General features: G+C 39.2%; 1 protein-coding gene across 3 annotated transcripts in view; it reads left to right on the top strand.

Annotated features, from left to right (window-relative positions):
• Positions 1–20,972, top strand: part of phf24 (PHD finger protein 24) — a 36,498-nt gene extending 15,526 nt beyond the window's left edge. Inside the window, exons 3-9 of one of the 3 annotated variants that reach the window (XM_083930339.1) lie at positions 764–949; positions 7,085–7,163; positions 7,871–8,073; positions 9,408–9,574; positions 13,850–13,882; positions 17,256–17,333; positions 19,592–20,972. In XM_083930339.1, coding sequence (XP_083786465.1) covers positions 764–949; positions 7,085–7,163; positions 7,871–8,073; positions 9,408–9,574; positions 13,850–13,882; positions 17,256–17,333; positions 19,592–19,688 — 843 coding nt within the window. In that variant the 3' untranslated portion in view covers positions 19,689–20,972. The remainder of the gene's footprint in view (positions 1–763; positions 950–7,084; positions 7,164–7,870; positions 8,074–9,407; positions 9,575–13,849; positions 13,883–17,255; positions 17,334–19,591) is intronic. The other 2 variants (XM_083930340.1, XM_083930341.1) reach the window with 2 other exon arrangements.
• Positions 20,973–26,811: the final 5,839 nt, after the last annotated feature.

Below are 26,811 nucleotides of genomic sequence, written 5' to 3'. Positions count from 1 at the left end.
AATGAAAACCAAAACTGGTGGGACACTTTTTTTAGATTTTAAGATAAAGTACTGAATCTTAGAAGTTGAAAAATGACCTTCTTTATTTTTCCCTGTAGCTATAGATCTCGTTTTGACTTGAACTATAATGCAGGACGCCTGTTTAATGTAAATGGAGTCATCGAATCACAAACTGTAGGCCATAACTATAAGATAAGGTGCTGAGGAAATTTGACAAGGTCTCATCTGTGATGTGTCTACAGCCCTGAATCCAGTGCCGTGACACTGGAATAGAGATAAAAAGTAGCAAGTATTGAAATTGACTATGTCTCTGCATGGCTAACCAGTCAAGCATTCCGCATTCATTTTCCCTGGCTTGACAGCTGTATTTATCCCAGGTGTAAACGGAGTCTATAGAGAAGTAGGAGAAAAACGAAACGAAAAAACAATGAACAAGTGAGACAAGGACGCAGATATCGTTTTCACGTCAAAGACAGAGCTGTTTTAATGATCTACCTAAGATCGTGAGCAAAGGACACAACACAAACTACTAATACATTATACAATACCCATCCCACCATCAAACCACACTCCTAACACTGATGGAGTGATGCCTAATCTTTCCGGCCGACCTGTTATTCAGAGCTGGGATGGACAGGAGATGAAGCAATGCTTGTTTGTGTGTGTTTGGAATCCTCGTGTCTGCCTTACCAAGATGACTGATCATGTTTGCAACAAAAAATGTTTGTGTAAATGACAGAATCTTACTCTGTTTTTACCTCAGCCTCCGAGCGATGAGATGTGTGACGTCTGTGAGGTGTGGACAGCTGACGACCTGTACCCCTGCAGGATCTGCACTCGGATGTTCCACGACGGCTGCCTGAGGGAGCTAGGCTACTTGCGTGCTGAGGCCCTGCAGGAGATGAGAGATACGGCCCACACTGTTACTGGATGGAGCTGCTATTATTGTGTAAGTCTGCAAAGCTCACCGCCGCTGTCACTTGCTGGACAACAAACGTGCAATTTGCATAAATGCAAATGTTGCATAATCAAAAGCTTATCTTGTTTCTACAGGAGTAGAAGCAGATAAAATAAACATTTCTTAAAGTCCTCCCAGGGTTCTTATCTAAAAATCAACCAGGCAATTAGAGTAAAGTCAAGTTCCAAATAAAATGGCTAAGATTGATCACGGCATTCAAAAGTGACATTGTATTTATTGATATACCATATAATGACAAATTGCTGTTTGACCGCACCTTATCTTGACAGATTTATATCTGGCTGTTTGAGCTAATATTAGTTTCACAGACTGACTGTGCTGTAAAGTTGGGCATTTTAAAATGGGTTGGATTCACTTTTGGAGCAAGCCTCAAGTGGCCATTTGGGGAACTGTAGTATTTGCACTTCTGTTTTAGCTTCTCTTTACAGCCCCTGGAGGTTGCTTCTTGCTTTTGTGACAAGTGACTCGCTGGCATAGGTGCATGTTTACCAGCCGGTATGTCGATGCTGGTATTGTTTTGAGTTTGTGAGCCTAGGTGTGTGTGTGTGTCATCCTGCCAAAATGTGGTGCTGGAGTCCTACTGGGCCTCATGCTAACTACTGTAGCATTAACTACTACGGAGGCCGTTTTGAGTATTTTCCTTTCCTTTCCCTGTGTTTACGGACAGGCTTTGTCACCGTGACAGTGAAAGATACAGTCATGAAACGTTAACAGGTGTGTTATTGTGATCAAAATGAAGGCTAAGTTTGAGTTTGTGATCCAAGCAAGGGGGCTCCAAGAAGCAGTCTAGGAAGTTGGGAAGGGGCCTTGTGGGCACTCACTTTAGGCATCTGGCCTGATTACCTTGTAAAATGCAGTGACGGAACTCTGCAGGATTGTAGTTGAGAACAAAATAAAGGCAGAGTTGATTGGTGGGTGTGGTCCAAGCAAGGGTGCCAGAAGTAGCGGGGTAGAAAGTAGGGAGCACTTTTAGGGGGCACTTTACGGCCCTGGCCCAATTTAGAGTTGCAACTGGTGTGATCCCATCGCAAGATGATCTCTAGTTCAAACATTGTGGAAAGTCATGTATCAAGCTGGAAGGATCAGCATCATATAGCCCATTATATAAGCTAGCTCTGTTTTTCAGCACTGGCAAGATAAGAACAGTGAGCTCTCTGACATGGCTTTCAGTGAAAAAAATAAAAAAAATAATTCCAAGCCATTGCCAAAACTAGTTACTCTCCGGTGATTGTCGAGAGGCATAATGCAATCTGTTTTAATTAAGCCATAAACATCTGAAGAGTGCTTTTGCTGGAGGGCCCTTCAGTGTGGAGAGGGTGCTTCACTGTATTGCACCATCCCTGAGAAGCAGAACCACTTGCCAAAGTTACGCTAAGAGGGGGATGTTTTCACACAATCAGAGAGAGGACAGTAAAAGGTCCTCTTTCTTCGCCTAGCTCCTTCTGTGCCTGAGGAATGGGGGCGGAAGGAGACTATTCAGTAAGGGAGAGCGAAAACTATTTTATTCAAATTGAATCCTAGGATTAAAGAATCCAGCTTTCTTGTTAGCAAATGACGTCTGTCAGCTATTACAACACCGTCCCCACCCCCAACCCCCTTCCTTCACATCAGATATTTCATTTCACACTAGCACTGGAGACTGCTGCAGGGCAGAAGGACTGAGTCTCCTTGAAAGTGGATGTATCGTTCAGTGGCAGCCAATCAGGCTGACCGAAAGGTTCATGATCGACACGAGTGACCCTTCTTTGTCGCAATGACTTCTTTTATGCTCGCTGCTACCTAAGGGCTAAGATCCTGGGGTGGTGCTTCAGTCACAGTACAGGGTGCATTTATATAGCAGACATGTAGAAAGCATTAATTTTTTAGGTCTGTTTGCGTCTACCATTATGCACTGGGCGCAAGATGTTTCTGGGAAGGTAGTATGCAGGCTTATTGGAGCTTTTTCACTAAAACATATGAAGCTGGAAGGGAGGTTAATGAGAATGGAGTTTGCAAAAACACTAAGCTAAAAGTGTCACAGAAATACTGATTCCTCCATCTTTGAAGTCAATACAGAGTTTTTAAAAAAAATGGTAGTTATTTAAAGCTGTTTGAACACATGATCAATGCTGTCATTGGGACAGAGAAATAACTATTTATGCAAGCTTCCAGAATAAGATTAGAATGTATTATTATTATACTTTCTCTCCCCCAGGGGCCTTTTGTTTCCAATTCCAGTCAGTCAGTATTGCATAAACCCTTAAACCACTTTTAAGGTAAATCTTTTTTGAATAAGACATTAATATAAGTTGAGATGAAACATTTTTATCAGATAGACATAAACAATATGATTCTAGCATCCATGTAACAGATGAGGTAACGCTTAATGAACACAATAACTTTGCTCACATCAGAGATACACAGAAACAATGTCTGGTAAAGAACAAACACAGAACATGACAGCATGATCAGTTTGTTTGGTTCTTTATTGATTGTCTCACTTTTATAATGACAGGCACATACAGATCAAAAGATATACTTTATACATTCCAGTTTAATCAGAAGAGAGGCTTCAGCACACTGTGTACTGTAATAACTTAACATGATAATTTAAAAAAAAATACATTAAAAACAGCAAGAGTGATAATACTAAGGGATTTTGACATTTTGAATATGAAGATATTTTGAGCACCTCCCACGTGGCTGAGGCTAATCATATTTATATGATTTGACAGTGATCTCAAAATATCACATGAAGACAAACGTGACATTTAATTTCATGTGGGCACTGGAAGCTGAAGTGGAACTTAAGGCACTAGAATCAATCAGTGAAGTGATCTGCTGCATTTCAAGCTTGATATCTGATGTAACGCATAGATGCTTCAATACTTTTATTATAAAGATACATTGCCCGCTAGCCTTGGACACCATGCTGAGCTGAGTTCATGTTTCATTTGCTACAGCAGATAAGTCTGGTCCGCGTCCTGTTCAGACATATTTCCATCCAACCTGGCCCTGGACCAGTCACAACCTTTTAGCTTATATAGGGTGGGTTTGAATGTTTTTTTTTTAACTGTATTGCTTTTACTGATATTATCATTATTAATTATATATTGTTGAATATTGATAATATTATTACATAATTAAATAATGAATGAATGATCCATTTTCATGCTCTGCGTGTGATTTCCTGATTTTGTACAGCATATGACTTTATATTATTGTCAGTTTATTAATTGTTTTGTCTTGATTTTTTTGTTTGTTTCTTGTCACATTGTTGTGCATTTCATTTGTTGTTGTTTTGTTTTTGTTTGTGTTAACGCAACTTACCAGGCTCACCAAACTGATCAAAGTGTCAATGTAGTCTGATCAAATATGAATTTATCAAGATTGTGTATTTCTTTTCTAAATATTCTCAGAAACACAATTTAGCGTACTGTTTAGCTGCGACTTGACAAAGTTTGTGACCAAGCTGTTGTGTTATTGGCACTTGAAAACAGATAAAGCACTGCCCTTACTTACATGTGCTGCGCAGTGCTGCTACATTGTTTCATTGCTCTGATTAGTTGTAGGTCTATCCAACTGTGTCCAGAGGCATTTTTGGTCTGCACCCACTGATAACGCCCCACTAAAATTGAAAATGAGCTGAGAGGTTCCAGACTAATACGCGTTTGCAAAAAAATATTGTGAGATTCCAGAGTAAATGCCCTCAATAATGACAGCCAGATACATTTAACTCTGTGATACACTGTCATCTATGGTCTAATAGTTGTTTCACATGTCGTGTTTCACTTTTAACTAGCCGTCTTTTCGCAAAATGCATCCATGTTAGGCTTCTGAATGGCTTGGGTGATCGTAAGCAAAGCAGTCACTTGAATGAATACAAAACAGTGTGGAACTCAGCTCAGCTTTGGCTCTTCACATTATTAGCTCCACTTTGTTGAAATTATATATTTCAACAAGGATGTCATGTTCCAGACTGCATCCCTTTACTTTTGTGGAGTGTGTGAGTTTATTATTCTTGTTCAGTGTTTCATTTTCGACTTTGGAATGGGTGGTTTTATGATCATGGATACATCAAAAACACAGCTGTGGACTATCATCCCTTCAAGTCCCTTCATGACTTGAGAAAGGTCCTTGTAATCAAATTGTCAACTCCTTTTAAAATAAACCATGCAGAGTGGATAAGTGTATGCGGTAAATTACTTTTTTCTTTGGAATTTACTTTGGAATGGCCATTAGTGGCGGATATAGGTCAGTGTAGGTTAATCCTGCATAATCGAGTGCACAGTTTGATAAATTAATAAAGGAAAGAAATGACAATCGTATGTCAGTTGATTTCTGTATCCATTAAAATAATAAGCTAAGCAGCATTTCCCACTTATATTAGCAGGAAGTACTGGGTGAAGGACTGGGTGATAAGAATTAAAAAGAATACAAAGCACATACAGTACACACTCTTGATCTGTAAACGCTGCAGACAGCAGGGTAGGGAGGTGTTGACAGTTACTGTGATCTTGAGGACAGGTTGATGAAATGCAGGGGGACATCGCACAGCTTGTTGGCGCCCTTGTTCAGCTCCCAATGGCTGATATAATGAGGCCATGTTTGTGAGTGAATCAAAGTTTCTGCCCAGAAAAGGGCTGGGGGTGGGTGGAGGAGTTCAGTCAGGGGCAGTGTTGGCGAGGGCGAGTTAAGTCCGAGTTCTCTTCTGATCAGCTCTTGGAACTTCTCATCCTATTTATTTCATACTAAAAGATGTGTTCCATTATTTGGTGTGATCAAAGCATTTCTAATAATTGTTAGAAATGGCCAATTGAGGCTGGCTCCAAAAGTGAGTCGATCCTCATAGACTACCAAGTTAAAATGCCCAACTTAACAGCAGAAATAAACATGTTTACAGCTTGGTACAGCATGTTGTTCTCGATAGCTCATTTCTAAGATCATCACACTGTACCGGGGTGATTAAGGTTGTGGCCGCTTTGAGGGACAGGTGGGTACGCTAAAGGCTTCATTAGGCCGCCTAAACTCCATCCCTGCTCCACCTCTTTGCCCATTTTTGGATTAGCTGTGAGTTAGGTTGCGACAGCTGGAGCCACCAGGGGCCACAAACTTTGAGCTTCATTTTGCTCTTCAGAAACCTACGGGTGATGGGTCACGGAGACTACTCCTGTGTATCATACAGTTCACGGTTGACACCAAATTCCTTTTTAACCAATTTCCCTGTTTGATTTTGCTGTTATTTGCTGAGCTGCCAGGTGTTTTTTTAAATTTGTTTTTAAGGGTGGGCGGTTGCACATTTTCATTTTGTTTCCATAATGAGGATTTAATGAGGCCCTGACAGATTATAATGGTGATTAAGGCCTATGTTAACAAATTGAATTGACTTCCCTTAGTAATCCCAAAAGAATCATTACAGTTGCATCAAGCCACTTATAAGATCAAATAATGTACGAATAATACACACATAAATATTCAAATTACTGTCTCCTCATGTCTACTCCAGGCTCAGAACAGATTTATGTATTACATACATCAGACATGTCATTCATTTTCTCTGATTGAATGCCCATATTATTTTTTAGCCACATCACATTTTGATATACTTACATATATAATTGAAATGTGTTTTGTGCATTTTAAGTAAATAAGTTATGTCGCAGATGTCCCCATTTAATTAAACTGCCATTGAAGTAGGATGAGTGTACACTAAAAAAAACAACATAATATGTTGTAGCAAAACACATGACATCTTTTTGCAATTAAAAGTTTTTTTCATTAAATGAAAGTCTGTGAAATATCAAGTCTCATGGCACTTAAATGTCTTAATTAAAATTACCCTAAAGCTTCCCATCCTTCTAATGATATGAATATCAACAGAGTGAGGGATAAAACAAAACACAGTCACCTGGGAAACAGAGTAGGTGCTAAAATGGATTCACAATCCAATACTCAGTACATGCCTGTGGCTGATTGCAGGAGGATTCTGGGATTATGTCCATGTTATTAGTGCACACTCACTTATTAAACATAAATAATCTATCACTTGTCTATAAAATAAATTGTGTGAGCATAACTTTTTTTTGTAAGTGTAATTCTCTGCTCTCATCTCACCCTTCTCTGTAGGACAACCTGAATCTACTCCTAACAGAGGAAGAAATGTACAGCCTTATGGAGACCTTCAAGCAGTGCAAGATCATCCCAGGTAAGTCACCGGATCACAATGACATTAAAATGTTAGGGTCAGGAGAGCTCACTGGTTTAGGGGACAGGTTAAAAACAGATCTGGTTTCCACACTGGGATCGGTTTGAATTGTGACTGATTGTGACACAGCGTAGAGAGGGTGATCGCATGTCCGCATGTCAAAGTCTCCTTGGGCAAGATATTGAACCCCAATTGTTATATATAAATAGTAAGATTAGATTCTAAAGAGCAGATTGGCATCTTGAATGGCAGCCTCTGCCATCAGTGTTTGAACGTGTGAATTTGTGAATATGGCAAGTAGTATAAAGCACTTTGAGTCGTCGTAAGACTTTTTTTTTTGCCATGGTGTGTTGTCTGTATGTTTTTATAGTACCTGCCTTAGGACGACGAATGAAATTTAGCAATTGTGCTTGCATATTTACATGGATGCCCTTTTGATATGTTAATTAATGTACATTGTCCTTAAGGCACTTCATAAATACAAGTCAGTTTACCATTTATTGTATTGCTTAATTACAGTGATTATTTTTCCCTCACCACTGTCTGTTTCCAAATGTGTTGTATTATTCCGCAGCTTGGATGGAATGCAAACAGTGGGAGGTGGTCCTGCCTTTGTAGAGAATGAGTCCTAATAAGTTAATTACATCAGGAAGACTGCTCAGTCACTAATCAGGTCTGATGTGATGAATCTTTCTTTGCTGCTGTAGAGTCATGCCTGGTGTCAGATGAGCTACTGCAATACCGCCACTTTGCATCCAAGCAGCAGTTTGATAAGGACCTGACTGATGAGCAAGAGGAGGAAGTCCTGGCCCAGTTTGCAGCGCTGGATCCTGAAAAGAAGGGTCACATTGAATGGTTGGACTTCCTTTACTTTGAGTCTCTGGCAGTTTTGAAGAAGTTTCGCACGGAGGTAAAGTATTATAATAAGGAAACAAGATGAATATATTCAAACAGTTTTTTTTTTATATTTCCATTTCATTTTGCACCTTTATTGGAAAGATGGGGAGGGAGAGAGGGATATGACATGCAACAACAGTCTCAAATAGAACCTGATATTTTGCTGTTATGTAGCCATTTGCTTTAACCATTCCACTGTGGCGCTCCATAAAATAGTTTATAAACTCAATGAATTGGCTAAAGCATCCAATGGTGCCCTTAAAATTGGGTTAAAATGCTGGGATTTTGGGGGGCGCTATTGGGGACTACCCTATAGAGGGGGCTAAAGAAGACCTGGCTGAAAGCGGCATCTATTACAATCATGCAACACACAAACTACATACATACAGGGCATTATCCTGCTTATACCACTTGCAAACAAAAAAAATGTAATCAGATAAAAATATGATTTGTTCGTTTACTTGTATAACCCATTTTTAATCTCTCCTTTCTGTTTTAAACTGAAAAACAGTTCCTGAGCCCCAGAATAACTTGCATTTGCAATGCTAGGCAACATCAAGCTAAAAATGACAAGGTTTACAAAGCTGAGCCAGGGTTTGGGGAAAAAATGACACTCTCCAGTAATTGTGTTTGTGACCCCATGAAATTATTTTTACCCTACCTACATTAATCCAGACCTTCCAACCAATAAGCGTGACATGGCCATGGTATAACTCAAACTAACTGTGTTTACATTCTTTCACTCACTTTGTGATATAGAGCAACTATTGAATGATGAGATGGTTTGCCTTGTCTCACTCTTCAAGAAGACACAAGGTCTTGTCATAGCCAAAGTAATGGTGTTTACATTCTTTCATTTACTGCGGCAGAGATCAGCAACCGTAATCTTCGAGCATTGTTGTTGTGTGAGGTGTCTGGCAAAGGCACACCATCCTCCATCAGTCTAAATACTCTTTACTCAGCCTTGTGGAGAATGCAGGAACACAGGTCAAAGACGGCTTTATGCTGAGGTTGGTTTGATAGTAATGCTGTTAGCTTGCTGCCACCTGCCTGAATTACTCATTTTTATTGACCCTCCACTACATCTTAAATTATGGGCTTCGTTTTTGGCTTGGGCGATTAAATGGGTGGACTGTGTGTACATGTGGGGTAGCAGTAGCTAAAGCAGCACTAGCAGATTATGTCAGATAGCGTTAATGTGATTGGGAATTATTAAGGCAAAAGAAATCAGCCTTAAAATACCTTTTCCAGGCCCTTAAATTATAGCAATAACATGTATGAAAGGGGAAGGGAATTAATATGAGTAGATCCAGGCCACCTACTCTCATTGGATTTTTTTTTTTCTAGAACTCAATGGTACGTCTGCTGACTGCAAAGGAGAGAAACAATGCACGGTCAGTGTTCCTGAGTCTGGACCTGGATGAAGACGGCATGATAACAAGAGCAGAATGCCGCCAGGCCCAGCAGTCCTGGTTCCACAAGCTCAACAAAGACTCGCAGTCTTGCAATGTGAGGTGAGCACACCAAAAGAGGGTCAGTAAATCCCAAAAGAAGATAGTAAAAATCAAACTCACAACATTAGTCTGAGTACTTTGAAAGTATTTCATGTCTAGACTGATAATGGCGCATTTCTATGTTCAAGTCTGGCAGGAGTTTGAGGAGTAAATATCTCATCTGTATGCAAACTGCAGCTGGCAGAGAGAAAAAAAGGTTTGGCTGCTTAGGGACTACAGACAGTCAGAAAGTAGACTGGAAGCAAGATAACAAGCTGTGTTCTTCCTTTGTTACATATTCTTCCTCTGGTTGACATAAACTGCAGTAACAATGTTCATTTTGATTGTTTTGTGGATGACACACATCTTTACTTGCCCAAATCGAAAAGAAAAAAAAACGCAGGAAAATTGAGAGTGAGTTCATCGTTAAAACCTGGGCTGCAAACCTAATAAAACTCAGAACTCATAATGAAATACTAAAATACTCTTCAGTCGTCACTAATTCCCATATAAGTTGGAATCACACTTACCAAGATAAGGCGTACATAATAGCATCTTATAATAGTCTTACTTAGATTTGCATTTATATAACATTTTTGCAAAAATCTGCATTTACCTTCATTTCTGTATTTTACAACAATACTATTACTTATTCCAATTAACTACTGTAATACCACTAATATTAATAATAAGACAAATTAATAATGCATGTGGTTATTTCATATTATTGCCATTTGATTTTCATATATCTAACTTCAAATTTTGTAGAGCAGCTATAATCAATATTTAAAAAAAAGAAATCAAATGACAGTATGACGGTTTAAAAGGGGTGAGTCGTGAGTTTCAGCTCATTGTTTAGCTGTCTGATGGTAACTCAACTGTGTTGGTTCACTATCACTGCACTCATAGTGTCATTATAAGCAAAATAGCAGACAGACACAGTTTGTAACTAGCTGGTGAATATCGTTAATATTTAATCTCTTCTCACTCTTTTAGTCATGTTGTTTCCCTTTGTAGTCATTTTGTACCTATTTTTTTGTAATTCTGGATCTATCTTTTTAGTAACTTTGCATCTCTTGGTGTTTTTTTAGTCTTTTTGTAGTTTTGGATCTATGTGATTGTTTTGCATCTATTTTATTTATATATATATATATATATATATATATATATATATATATATATATATATATATATATTTATTTATTTATCATATTTATTTATTTTACATATATTTATATATACTTTATGTATTTTTCTCCAAACTTTGGGTCATTTTGCGTCTCCTTGCAGTCGTTTTGCATCTAATTTTAGTCTTTTTACATGTATTTGTAGACATTTTGGGTCATTTGTGCTCAGTACGTGTATGCTTTTGGTTGTTTTGTGTATATTTGTGGGGTGAGTAAGGATCCCTGATCCCTTGGCCTGTATCTATATTAGGCCGGTTTAGTAATCCATACCTGCTGAATGTGTAATCAAGCTACTGTTTTAAAAATCAGTTATTTCAGATCTGACTTTTCATAATTGATTACTCAACTATATATGCATCAGCATGCCATTTATTTTGTGAATCTACACCGACAAAATCTCTTTAAGGTGACATGCCTTAAATCACAACCTGAACTCTTCAACTAATGTATTTCGCCAAAGTTCTCTGACTTCAGATGAAGGGATAAAGTGTACTGTCTGTCAATGAGGCATCCATACAGTAGCTTTTGGAATTTCCCCACAACTAAGTACATTTCATTTATATGAATGAGTTATAATAAGGACACACAAAAACTCACAAGGTTGCAGATCTGAAAATGCTCACTGCTGTTGAAGTTGCTGTAGATTTTCTTTGTATGCAAAACAGCAAAGCCGTGTAGAGGGAGGAGGTAAATTAAAGCTAATCCATTCTTGTACCACTGCACCATTTGTTTATTACATCATTTGCATACCATCATGCCTATCTTCCAACATGTTGAAAGGAAAGATACTATTCATAAATCAGAATGATAATAAATACTTAAAAAGCTCATCACATTATAATTTCAGCATACATTATACATGACATGAACTCAGAAACTAAGAACCCTGTCCTTCAGTTTTTGCACTGGTCACATTCATTATTTAACATGTCCCCTGGCTAATGTGCAAAATCAAAAACCACCACTGTGACCCTTCAGGTACCTGCTTTGACAATACAATATCCCCCAAGGTCATGCAGCACAAACTGGACCTCTCTCTCTCTCTCTGCGCTGCAACAACACACGGGGAATAACAATGTTGTTTCTCTGTCCCTCTGCAGAGGGGCTTCAGCTCAAACAGATCACTGTAGAATCAAAGGCATTGTTTTTTGACACACACATTGTCCAGTGCATAATGCAATGAATGCACACAGCAGGGCAACACTGATAGCAAATACAAAATCAAACATAAATCATGTATGGAAAGTAAAAATGTAAAAAATAAATGTGGCAAGTTCTTTCTCTCATATTAAGGGCACTAAACTAATGCGTTTCATTCAATAATGTATTCTTTGCTGCCACTCATGTCGTTAGCAAGCACTTAGTTACCCGCTGGATTGATGCTGAGTACGACTAAATTCCTGCTATTCGTAAATTGCCACGTATTAGATTGATGAATCTTGCTTTTGCTTGGTGTTCACTTGAACTGTGTTCTTTTAAAGACTCTGAAGCGGGCTCAGTACAAGCTGTTTGCGCTTTGTTTGGCTCAGATCAATTAAGGGTGGGGGACACAATAACTTGAATACAGTAGTGGACACAACCAACACACAGCCCCATCTCCTAAAAATTAAGTTACCATACAACAAAAACTGCATTCTCAATTACATAAAAAAAATTATTTTGTTCTGGATTACATTTGTCTTTGATGTGTCACAAATACGTTTTCAGTCAAAGTCTGTGTAGGGAGGAGTCTGGGGTGGATGGATGGCTCAAACAAACACAGGACCTTAGGAGACCAACGCTTGTGTCCCGTGTGAAACCAAAAGTTGATTTGTTTACGTAATGAACTAAAGTGTAACTCCGGCTTAAAACGAACCCATGGTCTTTTTTGATATGAATATACATCAAATAAGCCATCGAGATACATTTTTTGGGTGATCATCTAATAACAGAGAAATCCCGTAGAGTCGCTAACAGCCAACTATATCACTAACTTAGGTGATTACCCAAAAAACTTGTCCCGATGGCTTATTTGATGTATATTCATGCCGAAAAAGACTGGGGGTTCGGTTTAAGCTGGAGTTACACTTTAACCCAAACCATCATGTTTTTCTAAGCCCAACCAAGTAGTTTTGTTGACCAAGTGTTTAAAACAGCGAGCTTTTCATAATCTGCGCAGATTGCTGAAAAATGCGCTTCCCTCGGAAAGTGAATTCAAGAAAATACAGTTTCACTGTATGGGAACATATTCTTTAAGGAGTCAGGGTTGCAACCCTGCACCAAATACTACATTTGTAAAGCTTTTTGGATCAACTGGATTAAAGGAGAGACAAAATATTAGATGCTTTTCACAACATAATGCAATCCGGTGCAACTCCACTACACAGTACAGCATTGACGATGACCAGAGAGTTCAATCATCTCTTTAACAAAATCTTAGTCAAACAGCATATCCTTCAAAAAAATCTGTCTGTACTGGATGGTTATTGAACTTGATTGCATTGTGCGGCTGTTGCTTTAAGGGTGCCAATCCCCTGTAAACCACACTCGGTTATTATTATTTATGGCAGAAAATATATCACTGCTCCTTTATCAGTTTTATGCTCACAGACAGACTCCATGAAAGTAATGATGAAAGGAAAATAGACTCTGATTGACTCTGATGAGGTTATGTATTTGTACTCACTTTGTTTGTTTGACACTGTGTGTGTGTGTGTGTGTGTGTGTGGTTGAAATATCCAGATTCTTCACTCATGTAAGCGTGGCAATACCACAGTGCAGAAGTACTCCATTATAAGTCCTGCATTTAGTAGAAATCATGAGAATTATCAGAAAAATTGACTGAATTATCAAAATGAAAAGTACTCACTTTGCAGAATTACTCCTTTGGGAGTATTATGTTAATATTATTACTTCTTATTATGCCTATGAAAATATATTTCCCTTTGGAACTGAATATGAAATAGTATTAAATGAATGTACTTAACTTAAATTAACTTTCCACCACTGGGTTGTGTGAACTGTATGCGCATGTGCTTGTTACTGCTTATAACCTTCTTCTGCTGTCAAATCTCCTATGCTGTACCATTTCCATCCCTCTCACCTATTCAACATGCGGCATTGCCCACAGACTCATGGGACTCTGCTCTCCTATGAATTGTGGGTGAGTGTGACTCAGCACTGCATGGCTTGTCTCCTCTTTTTCATTTCAACCCCCTGGAGCACTCTGCACGAATTATCAGACAACCCCTCGGTTTAGATTTCATTCGTAATTTAACCCTCTTGAAAAAAAGAGAGAAAGCCTCTTAACTGCAAACTCCTTCCGAACATACAGCAATCAAAGACATATGCATCCTTGAATGAAGTTTAATGAGCAGAATGCGGGCCCTTCATATGATTAGGTCTTGTTTTACTGAGGCATGGATAAGATTCAGGCTGACCTCTAATTATAGGGATCAAAAGAAAGCCTTTTGTTCTCTTTAAGGGAGCTTTGCTTTAAAAGCCTCACTAATCAATGTAGGAGGACACTGCGAACCAAAAGGGTGTGAGTATGCACTGTGCACCTCAGATGCACACGTACTTAACAAAAATGCAAGCTCATTCATGCTCATTAAAAAGCAAATAAAAATCTCCCTTTGATCTTTGGATTAAAGACCCTCACAGGCGACAGTTTGAGAGTGAAAATTGTTTTTCAAGGAGCTATCAGTCATCTGAAGAGATTCTATCTGACTCTAAAAGAAAAAAACAAAACACTGCATGACTCATGCAGGTGTAGAAGACGTAATTTCGGTTTCTAGTGAAATGTAAAGTGACATTGTCCTGCTCCATTTTCTTATGTACATCTATCTTATGTATTTGATTTGGCAAAAAAAGAAAATCCGCTCAAAAAATAATTTACAGTTGGTGTGACCGTTGACTTTGGAAACAGTAGTTTAACAAAAAAATATTAACTTAAAAGGAGCAGTGTGTAGGACTTAGTGGCATCTAGTGGTGACTTTGCAGATTGCAACCTAATGCATACCCCTCCCCTCACCCTTCCCTTTCCAAGCATGTAGTAGAATCTACGCCTTCAGGTAACATGAAAAAAGCAAACGGGCTCTCTGGAGCCAGTGTCTGGTTTGACTGTTCTGGGCAGCCTGTTCATTCCCAGGGTGTCAATTACCGATGCTTTGTCACGCTCCATCCGCGTTTGATACGCACTCTTGTGAATCTGTACAAAACGCAAAAGGACTTTGAACTGTAAACTCATCATCTGCATGTTAGACACTCAGAGCAAGTGCTGCATAAGTAAGAACAACATAGCAGCATACGCAAAAGCACTATACTGTAAGAGTGGAAACTGAGCAAGGAAATGTTAAAGAGTATGCTCCTGGTCCATCTCTTGTTGGCATGCCGCTCAGAATGTGACTGAAACATGAGGATTTAATGGATATTTATGGGAGTAAAGTTAGTTTTATGGAGGGGAGGCTTGTGAGTTTTACTATCCAATTTTTACAAAGTTATTGGAGCAGCTGATAACAGCATGGTCCAGAAAAGACTTCTTGTCATCTGTTAAAACTGGACAAAGTTTTGTTGATTTTGTACCTTTTTGGTGATATTTTCAACATATAACTAATAATATACGGTAATTTAACTAACATGTTCTACAGGGTCTCTTGGATCCTGAGGGAGGAGGTCAGGGTTGTGGATCGCTGGGGACTTTCTAAGGGGTGACCTGGGGTAGCAGACCTGAAATCTGATCGGCCATCCTAGAAACTAGACGATCTGAGGAATCCATTGGTACGGATGGAAACCATGTACTGCCAGCTTAATGCTCCAAAGTTCGACTTAATTTTGGCGAGTGAAAAACTGACATGGCCATTTTCTAAGGGGTTCTTGGACTTCTGACGTCAAGCTATCTGGATGAAAATTGGTTCTAATCACATGCAGTTAGGGGCAAAAAAACACAATCAATACAAATGTGTGATATTCACCTATTCTAAAAATGTGTATTTGAATATTTTTGTACACTGGGGTCCTTAAACAGACTCTTGTGAATTCAGTGAGTTCAATTGTATTCAGGTGTGATTATGTTAGTTCCCTGTGACAGGACTGTAACAATTTGTAGTGCAGGGCTGCCCAGTATGTTGACAAGTGACGCCAAAGGGTCCTGACAAAGCATCCGTATGTGATGAGTTGGGATGAGAACAGACGAGGGCTCATTCTAAGATAACAAAAACACAACAGTTCTTAGTTTCGGCCAATAGATTCCCCTAAATCCTAGACTCTGATCCTTTTAATTGCACTTTCTAGCTTTCCATTAGCTCAAATGGAACATACTCTGTTTGCTGAGGAAGAACAACTAGTAGGTTGACCTTAAAGGTTTTTTCATACTACATTGCACTATAAACATTTTCAAGCAACAATTTTCTCTGTTTTATGACATAATGCGATGATTGCCTTGGAGTTTAGGACCATTGGTGGACAAAACAATTCATTTGAAGATGCTACCTCATGACAAACTATAATGGGCTTTTCCTTAAATTCAATATACTTAAAAATTCAATCAAAAGATGAATTGATGATCAAAAATATTTGTGAGTTAGCATTGGCTGAGCCTGAAACAGTGATGTCAGCACATGATACTTTTAGGACTTGGCTTAAAGAAAAAAAATCTGTTGGCTGAGGATGTTAGCATGGCTGCCATTACTATAGTGGCAGAGTGGAACTGAACACATTGTTATGACAGACATGGATCTGTCCATTCTCCACAGTCTGGAGAAGTACTGGTTGGACCAACCAATTGTGTTAAACCTTAGCAAGGAATACTGTTATTTCGCACATTGTAATCAGGAGGCACATAGGCCTACTGAAAGAATGGAGTATCAGCGAGGAAATGTAAAAGAGCGTCAGGCTACAAAAGCAGCGAGAGATCAGCGGGGTGGCCCCATGTAGGCATATCCGTCCGTCTCTACACTGTATGGTTCCTGGTTTATCCCTTGTTGGCATGTTGCGCAAAATGTGATCGAAACATGAGGATTATATGGAGATTTATGGGAGTAAAATGTGTTTCATGATGCAGAGTGTGTCAGTTTTTATTTTCCATTTTTTACTAAGTTGTTAGAGCAGCTGATAGCAACACAGTATAGAACATACTTATTTCCCTCTGTTAAAACTATTGGACATCTATTAGACACCTATTTTTGGCAAAAGCACTAAAAGGAAAATCCTTAAAAATTGAATGGCTTACAAGTAGAGGCTTGTCTGTCTCAACTCGGAGTTATCTAAATACAATGCCATACTGACTAATTCAGTGAGTTTACCAATATTCCATCCAAATGACTTTATTTGAATGTAGGAATTACAGATGTGGATCATATCCCAGTGAAATCCACCCTTATTCAAAAAGTTGGATCGTTGAAATAATTTAAGGTGTGTTTTCCTTTTAAAAATCCCATGTTTCTCCCTTTTTTCCAGCACAAGGAAATGTCTGGTGGTCTCAGTGACCGCTGTTCTAGCCTACTATCTAACGCGTATATTTCTGTCCTTTGGTGCAGTATAAGTCATGTTGGCCCCATATGCGAGAGCAGTCCAGCCAGCTCTGGCAGTGAGAGGAGCAAGACCGATGACAGCAGGTTTGGCCTCTTGTATTTTTATTGAGTGTATGTGAGGTGGGGAGCAACACTGTTATTAATACCTCATATTATTACAGCCTTGCACTGAATACTAATTTGGTGAAGCTCTCCTCTTAAAGGCTCTTGCATCTGACAGGCTTTACAGGCCTGCAGACTCGCCTCAGCTGTGGCATTTACATTAACTTGTTAACCCATTTTCCACTATGGCTGACATTTCCTCTCAGTGGTCCCCACTGTGCAAAGACAGTACGCGTTACATGGGCAGCAAAAGTGGCATTCATTTTGCGTGAAAAAACCTAGAAAAGTGCAGTGTGGAGAGAGACAACCTTGCCACTGCAGACTTCACTGCCCCTTCCAAATAACCTGGAACTCACTTTCTAACTGTCATCGGATAATGAAGACAAATCTTCTTTGATATGTCATGATTTTTTAGACTTTTCTTCATGCCTTATTACAAAATTTTACAACGTTTGCAGCTAATACACATCACAATTAATAAAGACAACTACACAGTCATATTAAGTTGAATACTAATTAGAACATGCAATATTTTTTTTAAATTATGGAACTTTATTTCAGAAAATTCTGTTTGATTTGTGCCATGAATTATGATGGTGATTGTAATTATGAAAGATAATTAATTTGCATGTCAAGAGAGTTGCAGTTTGTCTTACCGCCACTTAGTTTTGGATGAACTCACTCAACTACTGTATGTCACCATGCTTTCTAACTAGCTATCTATCTTAACTATGTACCGCACACATATGAAACGTTATATTACCTGATATGTTATCCAGTGTCTTTATAAGCAACAGCAGAAGAAGGGGCAAGAGCCGTTGCTTGTGTAACATTACATCCTTGTACAAAATACACAAAGGCATCATAGCCTCAGCAAGATGCCACTAACGCAGCTTTTGGGTGTTAATCTCTCTAATTTCATATGTTCACAATCTCATACTTGAACAGTTTTACGACAAACTGCGACTGTCTTGACTTGCAGAATTATCGCAAACAATTCAAACTGGATAAAAAAATGATTCAACTCCCTGCCACCACCGTTCATATGTCTCTGAAATAAGGTCCTAAGGTGGTCCACCATAAGGTGAGGGACTTTGGCCAGTAAAACAAACAAAAGCCTTTTCACTGTTGTCCTCTATTGCTGTGTTTCATTAGTTGTTCAACATGCCCTCCTTCCCTTCCCCGCAGCCCATGGCATTACATAACAGCACACATCGAACGGAGGCCACTCAGAGAGCAGAGGGAAATTGGGCGGTGGGAGGAGCGGGGATTGAAATGAAACGCACCTGCCCTCATTCACTTCAGCCCAAACTATCATGGATCCACCACCAGTTGTAGATTTAGCGCTGTACTGCTTCTTACAAATAATCAAAAATCCCTTTAGACTAATTTTAATGAGATGAAGGTGTTTTCTACGGATGATTGCAATATATCTGCACCATCGGCACTTTGTAAACAGCTGTATCCATCTTTGATTCAGAAACTTCTGTTTGTGATCTGTATCATGATTATCCATATAATTTTTTTTTTTTTTATGATATATTGCAAAATAATTTTTTTTCAGACATTTACACATAGTATTGAGAAGAAATTACAAGTCAAGAATATATATATACACACACACACACAAATTAAGTAGACTAAATACAGTACTTACTGCAACTGGTCATTTTTTCAGTAAAATATTAAGCTAATAATGAGATTTTCTCTGCTAAATAGCCGAACAGCCAAATACAGACTTATAATAAGATATTATTTATAGATAACTGAAACTGAAAAACATATCAGATAGTGAAGAGTTTTAGTGATAATAAAAGTTGCTTTATTTATGCATATTGTTCTTCTTTAGTGGTAAGTAATTAAAGAGTTTTACATCCATTACTGCCAACTACCAATGGATGTATTCTATTGCACGAAATGCATAACTGCAATGCATTGTGGGTGATATCTACCCCTGGAGTGACCATCGTGGTTCACTCGATCACTCAGCCCTCCGAGGGTTGATCTTACCAAGTTCACTTCAGTTTTTCAGACTACTGGACCTAAGATGGCTGTGGGGAATACCCCGAGGGCAAGTGCTGAGGGGAAGTGAATGAGGGCATCTTGAACAACTATTGAAACACAGCATATTTCCTGTGTTTTTTTCATGACCCTTTTATCCATACATACATTGAAAGGAAATGATTGCAAGCAGTGATTTTTTACTTTTAAATAAAAACAAATCTCTCTTTATTCAACAGGCCAGTGACCTGGGCAGACTTTTTAAAGGAGAGTGCCATTTATATTTTGGCTGCACGGCCTAATAGTTCTGCCACGCACATCCGTCTGCCTCTATAGTCCAGGATCCTCCACCGCACCCCAGCAGAGAGAGAGAGGGAGAGAGAGCGATAGAGGGTGTACCCTATAGTCTACAGATGAGCGGAGGAAGATAGACGTGATGACACGATGACATGCGGAAAAAGCAACTGAGCGAACTGGATGAAGCACTTGGAGACAGCAGATCAAGCCATCGACAGAATTTCTCCTCCTCTGCGTCACCTCAACCCCACAACACTTGACAACACACACGCTGATTGACACACCGACGACGCAAGTGACAGCAGCTGTCGCAGGTCCCAACGCCCAACAAATGTGAGCGATAGGACGAGGGAGACAACCACCCACCCGTGACTAGTCAGCCAGTCAGTGATAATTCTGAAACTTTGAGTGAAGCGATCATAAATACAATCAGACAAGCTCCTCGGAGCCTCTCACTATACCACACACACTCTCATGGCCCTCCAGCTGCAGAACACACCTCTCCACGTGAGTACGTTAGTTAGTATGACAGGCTGTTACTCTTTCAAGTATTCATTCCTTTGAGCCTCATCATGTCCTAATAATAGTTCCCTGCTACTGTAATGGGATTGTGTTATTCATCATCAAAATTGTTAATCACACTGCACAGAGGCACATGAAAATTCATTTTTGGTACTGTTTGACAAGTGGATAGACTTCAGGGAGGAGATTAACCCTGCAGCTGCCATTATCAGAACGTATACCAAACGGGAATGAAAGCTATCAGCGTACATAATATTATATGAGAACTGCTATTCATGCCGGTATAAATTATTATTATGCATTAAAAAGCTGTATTTATTCCTGTATCCTCTGATGTATCCTCTGTTTCCCCCCTGTCTCATCCAATAGTCTATGTTCTCCTGAAGTACTAACCGTGAAAACGGATGTGAACGTTAATTGAAAGCTAACCCAGTTGAAGACTTGCATATACTGCCATGTAGTTCATTTTTGTTCCTGTTGTGCTCAGAGCTGCACTTTGACAAGGTGAAAATATCTGCCCTCCTGTTCCAGTGAAATTATTTACACTGTGGGAATAAGCTGTGGATGGACTGCTATTTGACATAATCACTGTAATGAAATTCTGAAAGACAATGGGAGATCTGGTGCAAACATTTGTCCTTTGTTAATATGCAGACACACTGTTTGAAAAGTTCTGGAAAATGTGTTGAGAATTCTATAATGTTACATGATATACAACAACTTAAATGTACATGAAGTTGCCCATAATCACTGGAAACATACTGTAAAAGTAGAACTTCATGTAGTGTTTATGCCATGTAATGACGGTTATGTCATGAATCTTGATTGTCTGAGGGATGTATGTCACAGTGCTGAAATAAATGCATGGCATTTACTCTTCTTCTTGAGAATCTTGGGTTTGTCTTTTCCCCTTTTTTTTAAGCCTGAATAATGAAAAACAAACAGAAAGCAATCAATCCTTATCACAATACTAATATGAATATTTCCCAATGACAATGTATGGCAAATGTGTCAAAAATGACAAACACAATTAACAAATTAATTTTTTCCCTGCAATACTCAATTGCAGTGTGTATGGAAATAACACTTTTTAAAAATAAGTATATGTAAATTAATCAGTGTACTTGTAATACATTTTGTATACCTGGGCCCTGTGTCCACGTAGTGCTTTTCTCTGGCAGAAAGGCACTGGCAGGGCACTGGGAAGCACTTCCACCCAGCTGAGGGTTTTGTCTTTATGACAACAGCATTAATGTTAGCTAGATAGCTAGCTTAATGTTACGTTAACAGAGGTTAAACTACACATCTAATAACACATACGGCGATGAAAGCACAACAATCACTAGCAACATTCATGTACAGCCGAGTTGCTTAACATATTTTATGAAGAGGTTTGTATGATATTGTAAGAAACGTTTTGCACAAACCTTTGTATGATATCTCAGCAAAAGGAAGTCATGAGATGGCGACGGTCCAAGTCGACCACGAGATGGTGATGGCCGTGAAGTTACCGCAACCTTCTTTTGGTGTCAGTTAGATTTAGGCACCATTACGTGACAGGGTTTAGCCTACAAAAGTTAGCTGACAGTTAGGGGTAGGCATCAAAACAACTTGGTTAGCATTATAAAAAAGGTTTGGCTTGGCTTAGTACTTCCGGGACATATACAAAGATTTTCCAGCTTATACAATGTCCCCTTACTTTAATTCATTAAATAATCACACCATAAATATGTGGAATGCACACAAATTACTGCACATTACTTTTCTTTGTTTTATGTACGAAAAATTAATCAGAACAGCCTGATCTGCTCCCTGTCTTTGTTGGAATAGTTTCCTGAACAGGAGCGACAGTGAAGACACTCTTTTCTGGAAACATCAGAGATTCTCAAATAAAAGTGCTCTGAGTTTACCATGCACAGAACGGGTTCACATCCATCTTGTCAAGCTCTGAGTAATGTGTTTATTTTCAGAGAGCCGGCCAATCAGCATCCTGTGAGGAGCTAGTGGCAGCTGGAGATTTTGTTTCCATCATATTGCTATTGTTCAAAACAACAATGGTGGCCTCTTAAGATGTTAACTTAGATGCTACATTAGACAAATCCGGCAAGCCGTTTGTGTGTTTAGCCATCTAGCGGCGCCGCCATTACTGCGGTGGCGTCTCCCTCCAGTATGCGCGTGCTTGAATGGGAGCTGTCATAAGTTTACCTTTTCTACTTTTACCTTCACTTTTTATGCAGCATTACTTTTGACAACGATGTCTAGGAAGTCAAGAAGAACCTGTGCAATTCTTTGCAGTGGAAAAACTTCAACTTCAAAACTGAATGTGAACCAGAAGTGGATCAAGAATATTAACAGAGGCAACAACAGCAACCGCATGCTAAGTTTAGGTTAACACTCGTCAATCTCACAATGAAGAGCATGCGGCTGCCTAGCTTAAATCACTGGAAAAGTAATGTCAGCTAAGCTAATACTGCTTAGCTAGCTTATGTAAGACGCCTCTATCAAGGCTGCCGTGGTCACACAGAGTAAAGTAACTGTGGTGTTGTTGTGAAATATTGCTCCAACTAGGGCAACCTAATGTACACAATGTAAATGTCAAGTATCTGAGTTAATCAGTGATGGAGGTAAATAATCACAAGTACTCTTCATGAGGTGAAGGTTGTAGGTACACTCAAAATGACAGCTCCCATTCAATCGTTCGCATACTGAAGAGAGACGCCACCGCAGCAATGGTGGCTTGTTCACTTCCGGTACTTCGCCAGATTCGTCTATAGCATCAGTTTTATCAAATCTGGAGTGTATTTCTTCATTGAAAGAAGATAATGGCATTGAAGTCTTTTCTCCATGGAAAATGTTTTCTTCTGATCGACTTTGGTGACAGTTTGATAGACAGAGTTCCTCCAATCACCTACCAGGTATGTTTTGAAAGTGCCTGCTCTTCCCCTAACTGATTTCAATGACGGCTACTTAAACAAACCATCTGAGAAGCCGTCATCTGATAATCTACTGGTATCAGACTTAATTTCAGTTGACAAGAAGGAAAGTGACCTGCTTTTGTTTCCCTTTTCACATATGTGTTTTGCCATGTGACAAAGAACTGAGAACAGTTTTAGTTTCCTGGGAATCAGCATCACAGAGGAGCTGTCACAGCCATCACACATATCCACTCTGGTAAGCTCAGCAGCGGCTTAAGTAAATTTAAGAAGGAAACATCCCCGTGTCTTGTCCTTGTTCACTTTTTAAGGGAGCAATAGAAAGCCTCCTGACTGGAAACATAATGAACTGGCATGGGATGTGCACAGGTCCAGCTTGTATTTTTAACAGCCCAGAGCGTCATTTGTACCCATATTGTGCACCAGCGATATTGGTTAGATAAGACCAAAGGATACTAAAAGCCAATGCCTACCCCATCCACAGCCTGTTCACCCTGGTGCCGTGGCAAGCGATATCGAAGTATCCACCGCGACACCACCAGAATACAGAGCAGCTTCTTTCTGCACACCACCCTGATGAAATGACTCTTCTCATAACCATCAACTCTACATTGTATATATTGCACGCTGAACTATAAGTTGCACTGCATTGAAAGGGATGGCAAAGGGCTCGCTGAAAACCTTACCCGTGCAATCTCGAACATAAGGTTTTAATGTCAAGAGGGTTGTAGCACAGGGACAGTCAGAAGTGGCAATTGTGAAGCGGATAGGATCGGAGTGTCTGCTCAAGCTTACATCAAGAGGACAGAACTTGGCTCTCATGGCCACTGGACCTTTCACCTACCTACAATTCAAATGAAAAAGGATCTCATATCACCAAGATATGATGCAGATGCAGATTTTTAAATTCTGTTCATATTATACTATTTTTTAGTATCAGTATGTATATTCTACCCATACTACATATCCCATACATATCATATATTATATCATACATTGCATATACATATACATTAGTATTTTTATTTACCATCATCCTGCCACTGCAACTTACTATTCATGTATCTTTCTTTATCTCATGCTTATGTCTAAGTGCCCATGTTCCGTACTATGTTCCTACTTATTTCTAATATACAGATATTTTTATCTTATTTTTATTCTATTGTATTGTATCATATTCAGATGTACCAGATTGCTGCAACAAAATAGTTTCCCTTCGGGGATGAATAAAGTAATTATCTATCTATCTATCTGTCTATCTATCTATCTAATAGGTCACCTTCTCAATTAGGGGTTTGCCAGAGAGAGAGGGACAAATTAAAATCGGTAGTCGCTATGAAGCCTCTATTCTACCCTGAAGTTTGTGTTACTTTTTATCTGTCAGTAAAACAAATAATAGAATGTCCAGCAGTAGCATCTCCCCAAGTGTTAAATTGAAGGTCAAACGGGAGGGCGAAAAACACAGTAGAAATACAGAGACACACAGAGACAAAACAGGAAATAGAGATAAAAGGACATAAAGGGTGTGTGTGTGTGTGTGTGTGAGAGAGAGAGAGAGAGAGAGAGAGAGAGAGAGAGAGAGAGAGAGAGAGAGAGAGAGATTGCTTAGATGAGGATGTTATGCAATTGTTTCATAACAAATTCGATGAAGCCTTCTTGACCTAGCTAATTGCTACATTAAATGCTGAGTCAAATTGAGCTCAGAATTAGTCCAAGATTGTCCCACCCAAATAACCACAAATTACTGGGTTAATGAGAAAGGTTGTTTGAAGCCCAGTAATGCAGCCTGTGTGTCATTTGGGATATTCAGCCTTCATGTCTCAAACAAATGTTGAAAGGGTTGAAAATGAAGCAGGCTTGTCGGTTTGATCGAGGCCAAATCTTTTAGGTTTGAAAACAGCAGCACATAAAGTCATGAAAAACATAAAAAACATCTATTTTTCTCTATATAACATCCTCATAAAAACAAATGGATTGACTGTATACATATTCAAAACACACTTCAAAATACCATCTTACCAGGTAATTTCTGTCCAGTCATGAATCTGGTGAAACAATTTAAAATATTCCCAATAGAAATGAACTTCACACGTTTAATTTGACCTCACCCGGCCCGGACACGGAAAGGATTGACAGATTGATAGCTCTTTCTCGATTCTGTGGGTGGTGGTGCATGGCCGTTCTTAGTTGGTAGAGCGATTTGTCGGGTTAATTCCGATAACGAACGAGACTCCGGCAACTAGTTTCGTGGCCCCGTGCGGTCGGCGTCCAACTTCTTAGAGGGACAAGTGCCGTTCAGCCACACAAGATTGAGCAATGACAGTGTGCTTTTAAACCCAATTGCACAATCAAATTATATGATTAGAATTACATAAAGTATTGTATCAAGGCTTAATGAGGAATTTTTATTTGATAAAAGAGTGAAATTGAACCTTGAGCAACACACTATAGCTTCAACCCGTATTTACTGAGGATATTAAACAGCAGACAGTATAGCCTATTCTTCACAACAGACATGTAATTCAGCTGCAGTGGTGCATGTGACTCAGTTTGATGGAGGTGTCAGGAGAAACCATCCATTCAACAAAGTTGTTCCAGTTAATTTAAACTTCTAGTAGACCATAGCGAATCTTGGCAAGATGTAAGGCCAATTTACTATTCAAACAAGCATGTGAAACTCACAGACGAAATAAACCAAAACGTTTTCAAACCTGCTAAAATATAAGCCATGTTTTCAGGATTTACCTAAAGGCCATGCTGAGCATAAGTCTGGCTGTATTCTATATTTTGCTTATGTTAACAAGTCCAATTAATATACAAAAGCAGCAATGAATTTATCCTACTGACAAATATTCTGTCTAGCCAAAGTGATACACCTTATTTCTCTTTGCCATAGACCATAAAGTGTTTCCCAAAACTCTCCTGGAACACCCCTTGTCATGCATGTTTTAGATCTCGCCCTGCTCCAACACAGCTGGTACAAATGATTAACTCGTTAAGCTGCTTGATATCGAGCATTGGAAGCAGCTGTGTTGGAGCAAGGAGAAATCTGTAATACACGAACGCAGGTATTTTTGAACCGTAGTCATGTGTGTCTCTGCACGGTTTGGCCTTTCATCCACACGTAACCGCAGTTGTGGGCTAACCAGGGGTGATTAAAGTTCAGTTTCAAAAATACCTGTATTCATGTGGACTAGGCCAAAGTAGAAGAATGGGCAAATGGCTATGTTTACACGTGGCCGCCTAGTTGCATGAACGGGCATTTTGCCGCCTCCGTTGTCAGAAATAACATCATGTACACTTGTCTGTTTAAAAAAAAAAACGTGTTTACACTAACGCGTATGTGTATGCCGCCAAGATCATGCCAAACCAGTAGGTGGCAGTGTATAGAGAAGCTCAAGCCCATGTTAGCCAATCAGAATCCTGAAAATAGCAAAAACATGAGCACCCTTATATGTCCATGTGATCACAACAGCCAATTAAAATTGTAAACATAGGTCGCACCTATGACGCAGGTTCATGTTCTGGCGCATACTTTGATTTCGGCTGCTGGAAACTGTACGTGTAAATGGGCCCTAAATGGGGATTTGAACTTTCAATTGAAAAGTCACAAGTCATATGCTTTGCTAAACGCCATGTATCAGTTTCCATAGAAATTCTATGGACAAGTAATGGAGCAGGTCAGAGTTGTCAGGTTTCTTGGCGTT

Source organism: Echiichthys vipera (assembly GCF_963691815.1).
Source record: "Echiichthys vipera genome assembly, chromosome: 16".
Classification (NCBI taxonomy): domain Eukaryota; kingdom Metazoa; phylum Chordata; class Actinopteri; order Perciformes; family Trachinidae; genus Echiichthys; species Echiichthys vipera.
This window is presented reverse-complemented; position numbering and strand designations above follow the sequence as displayed.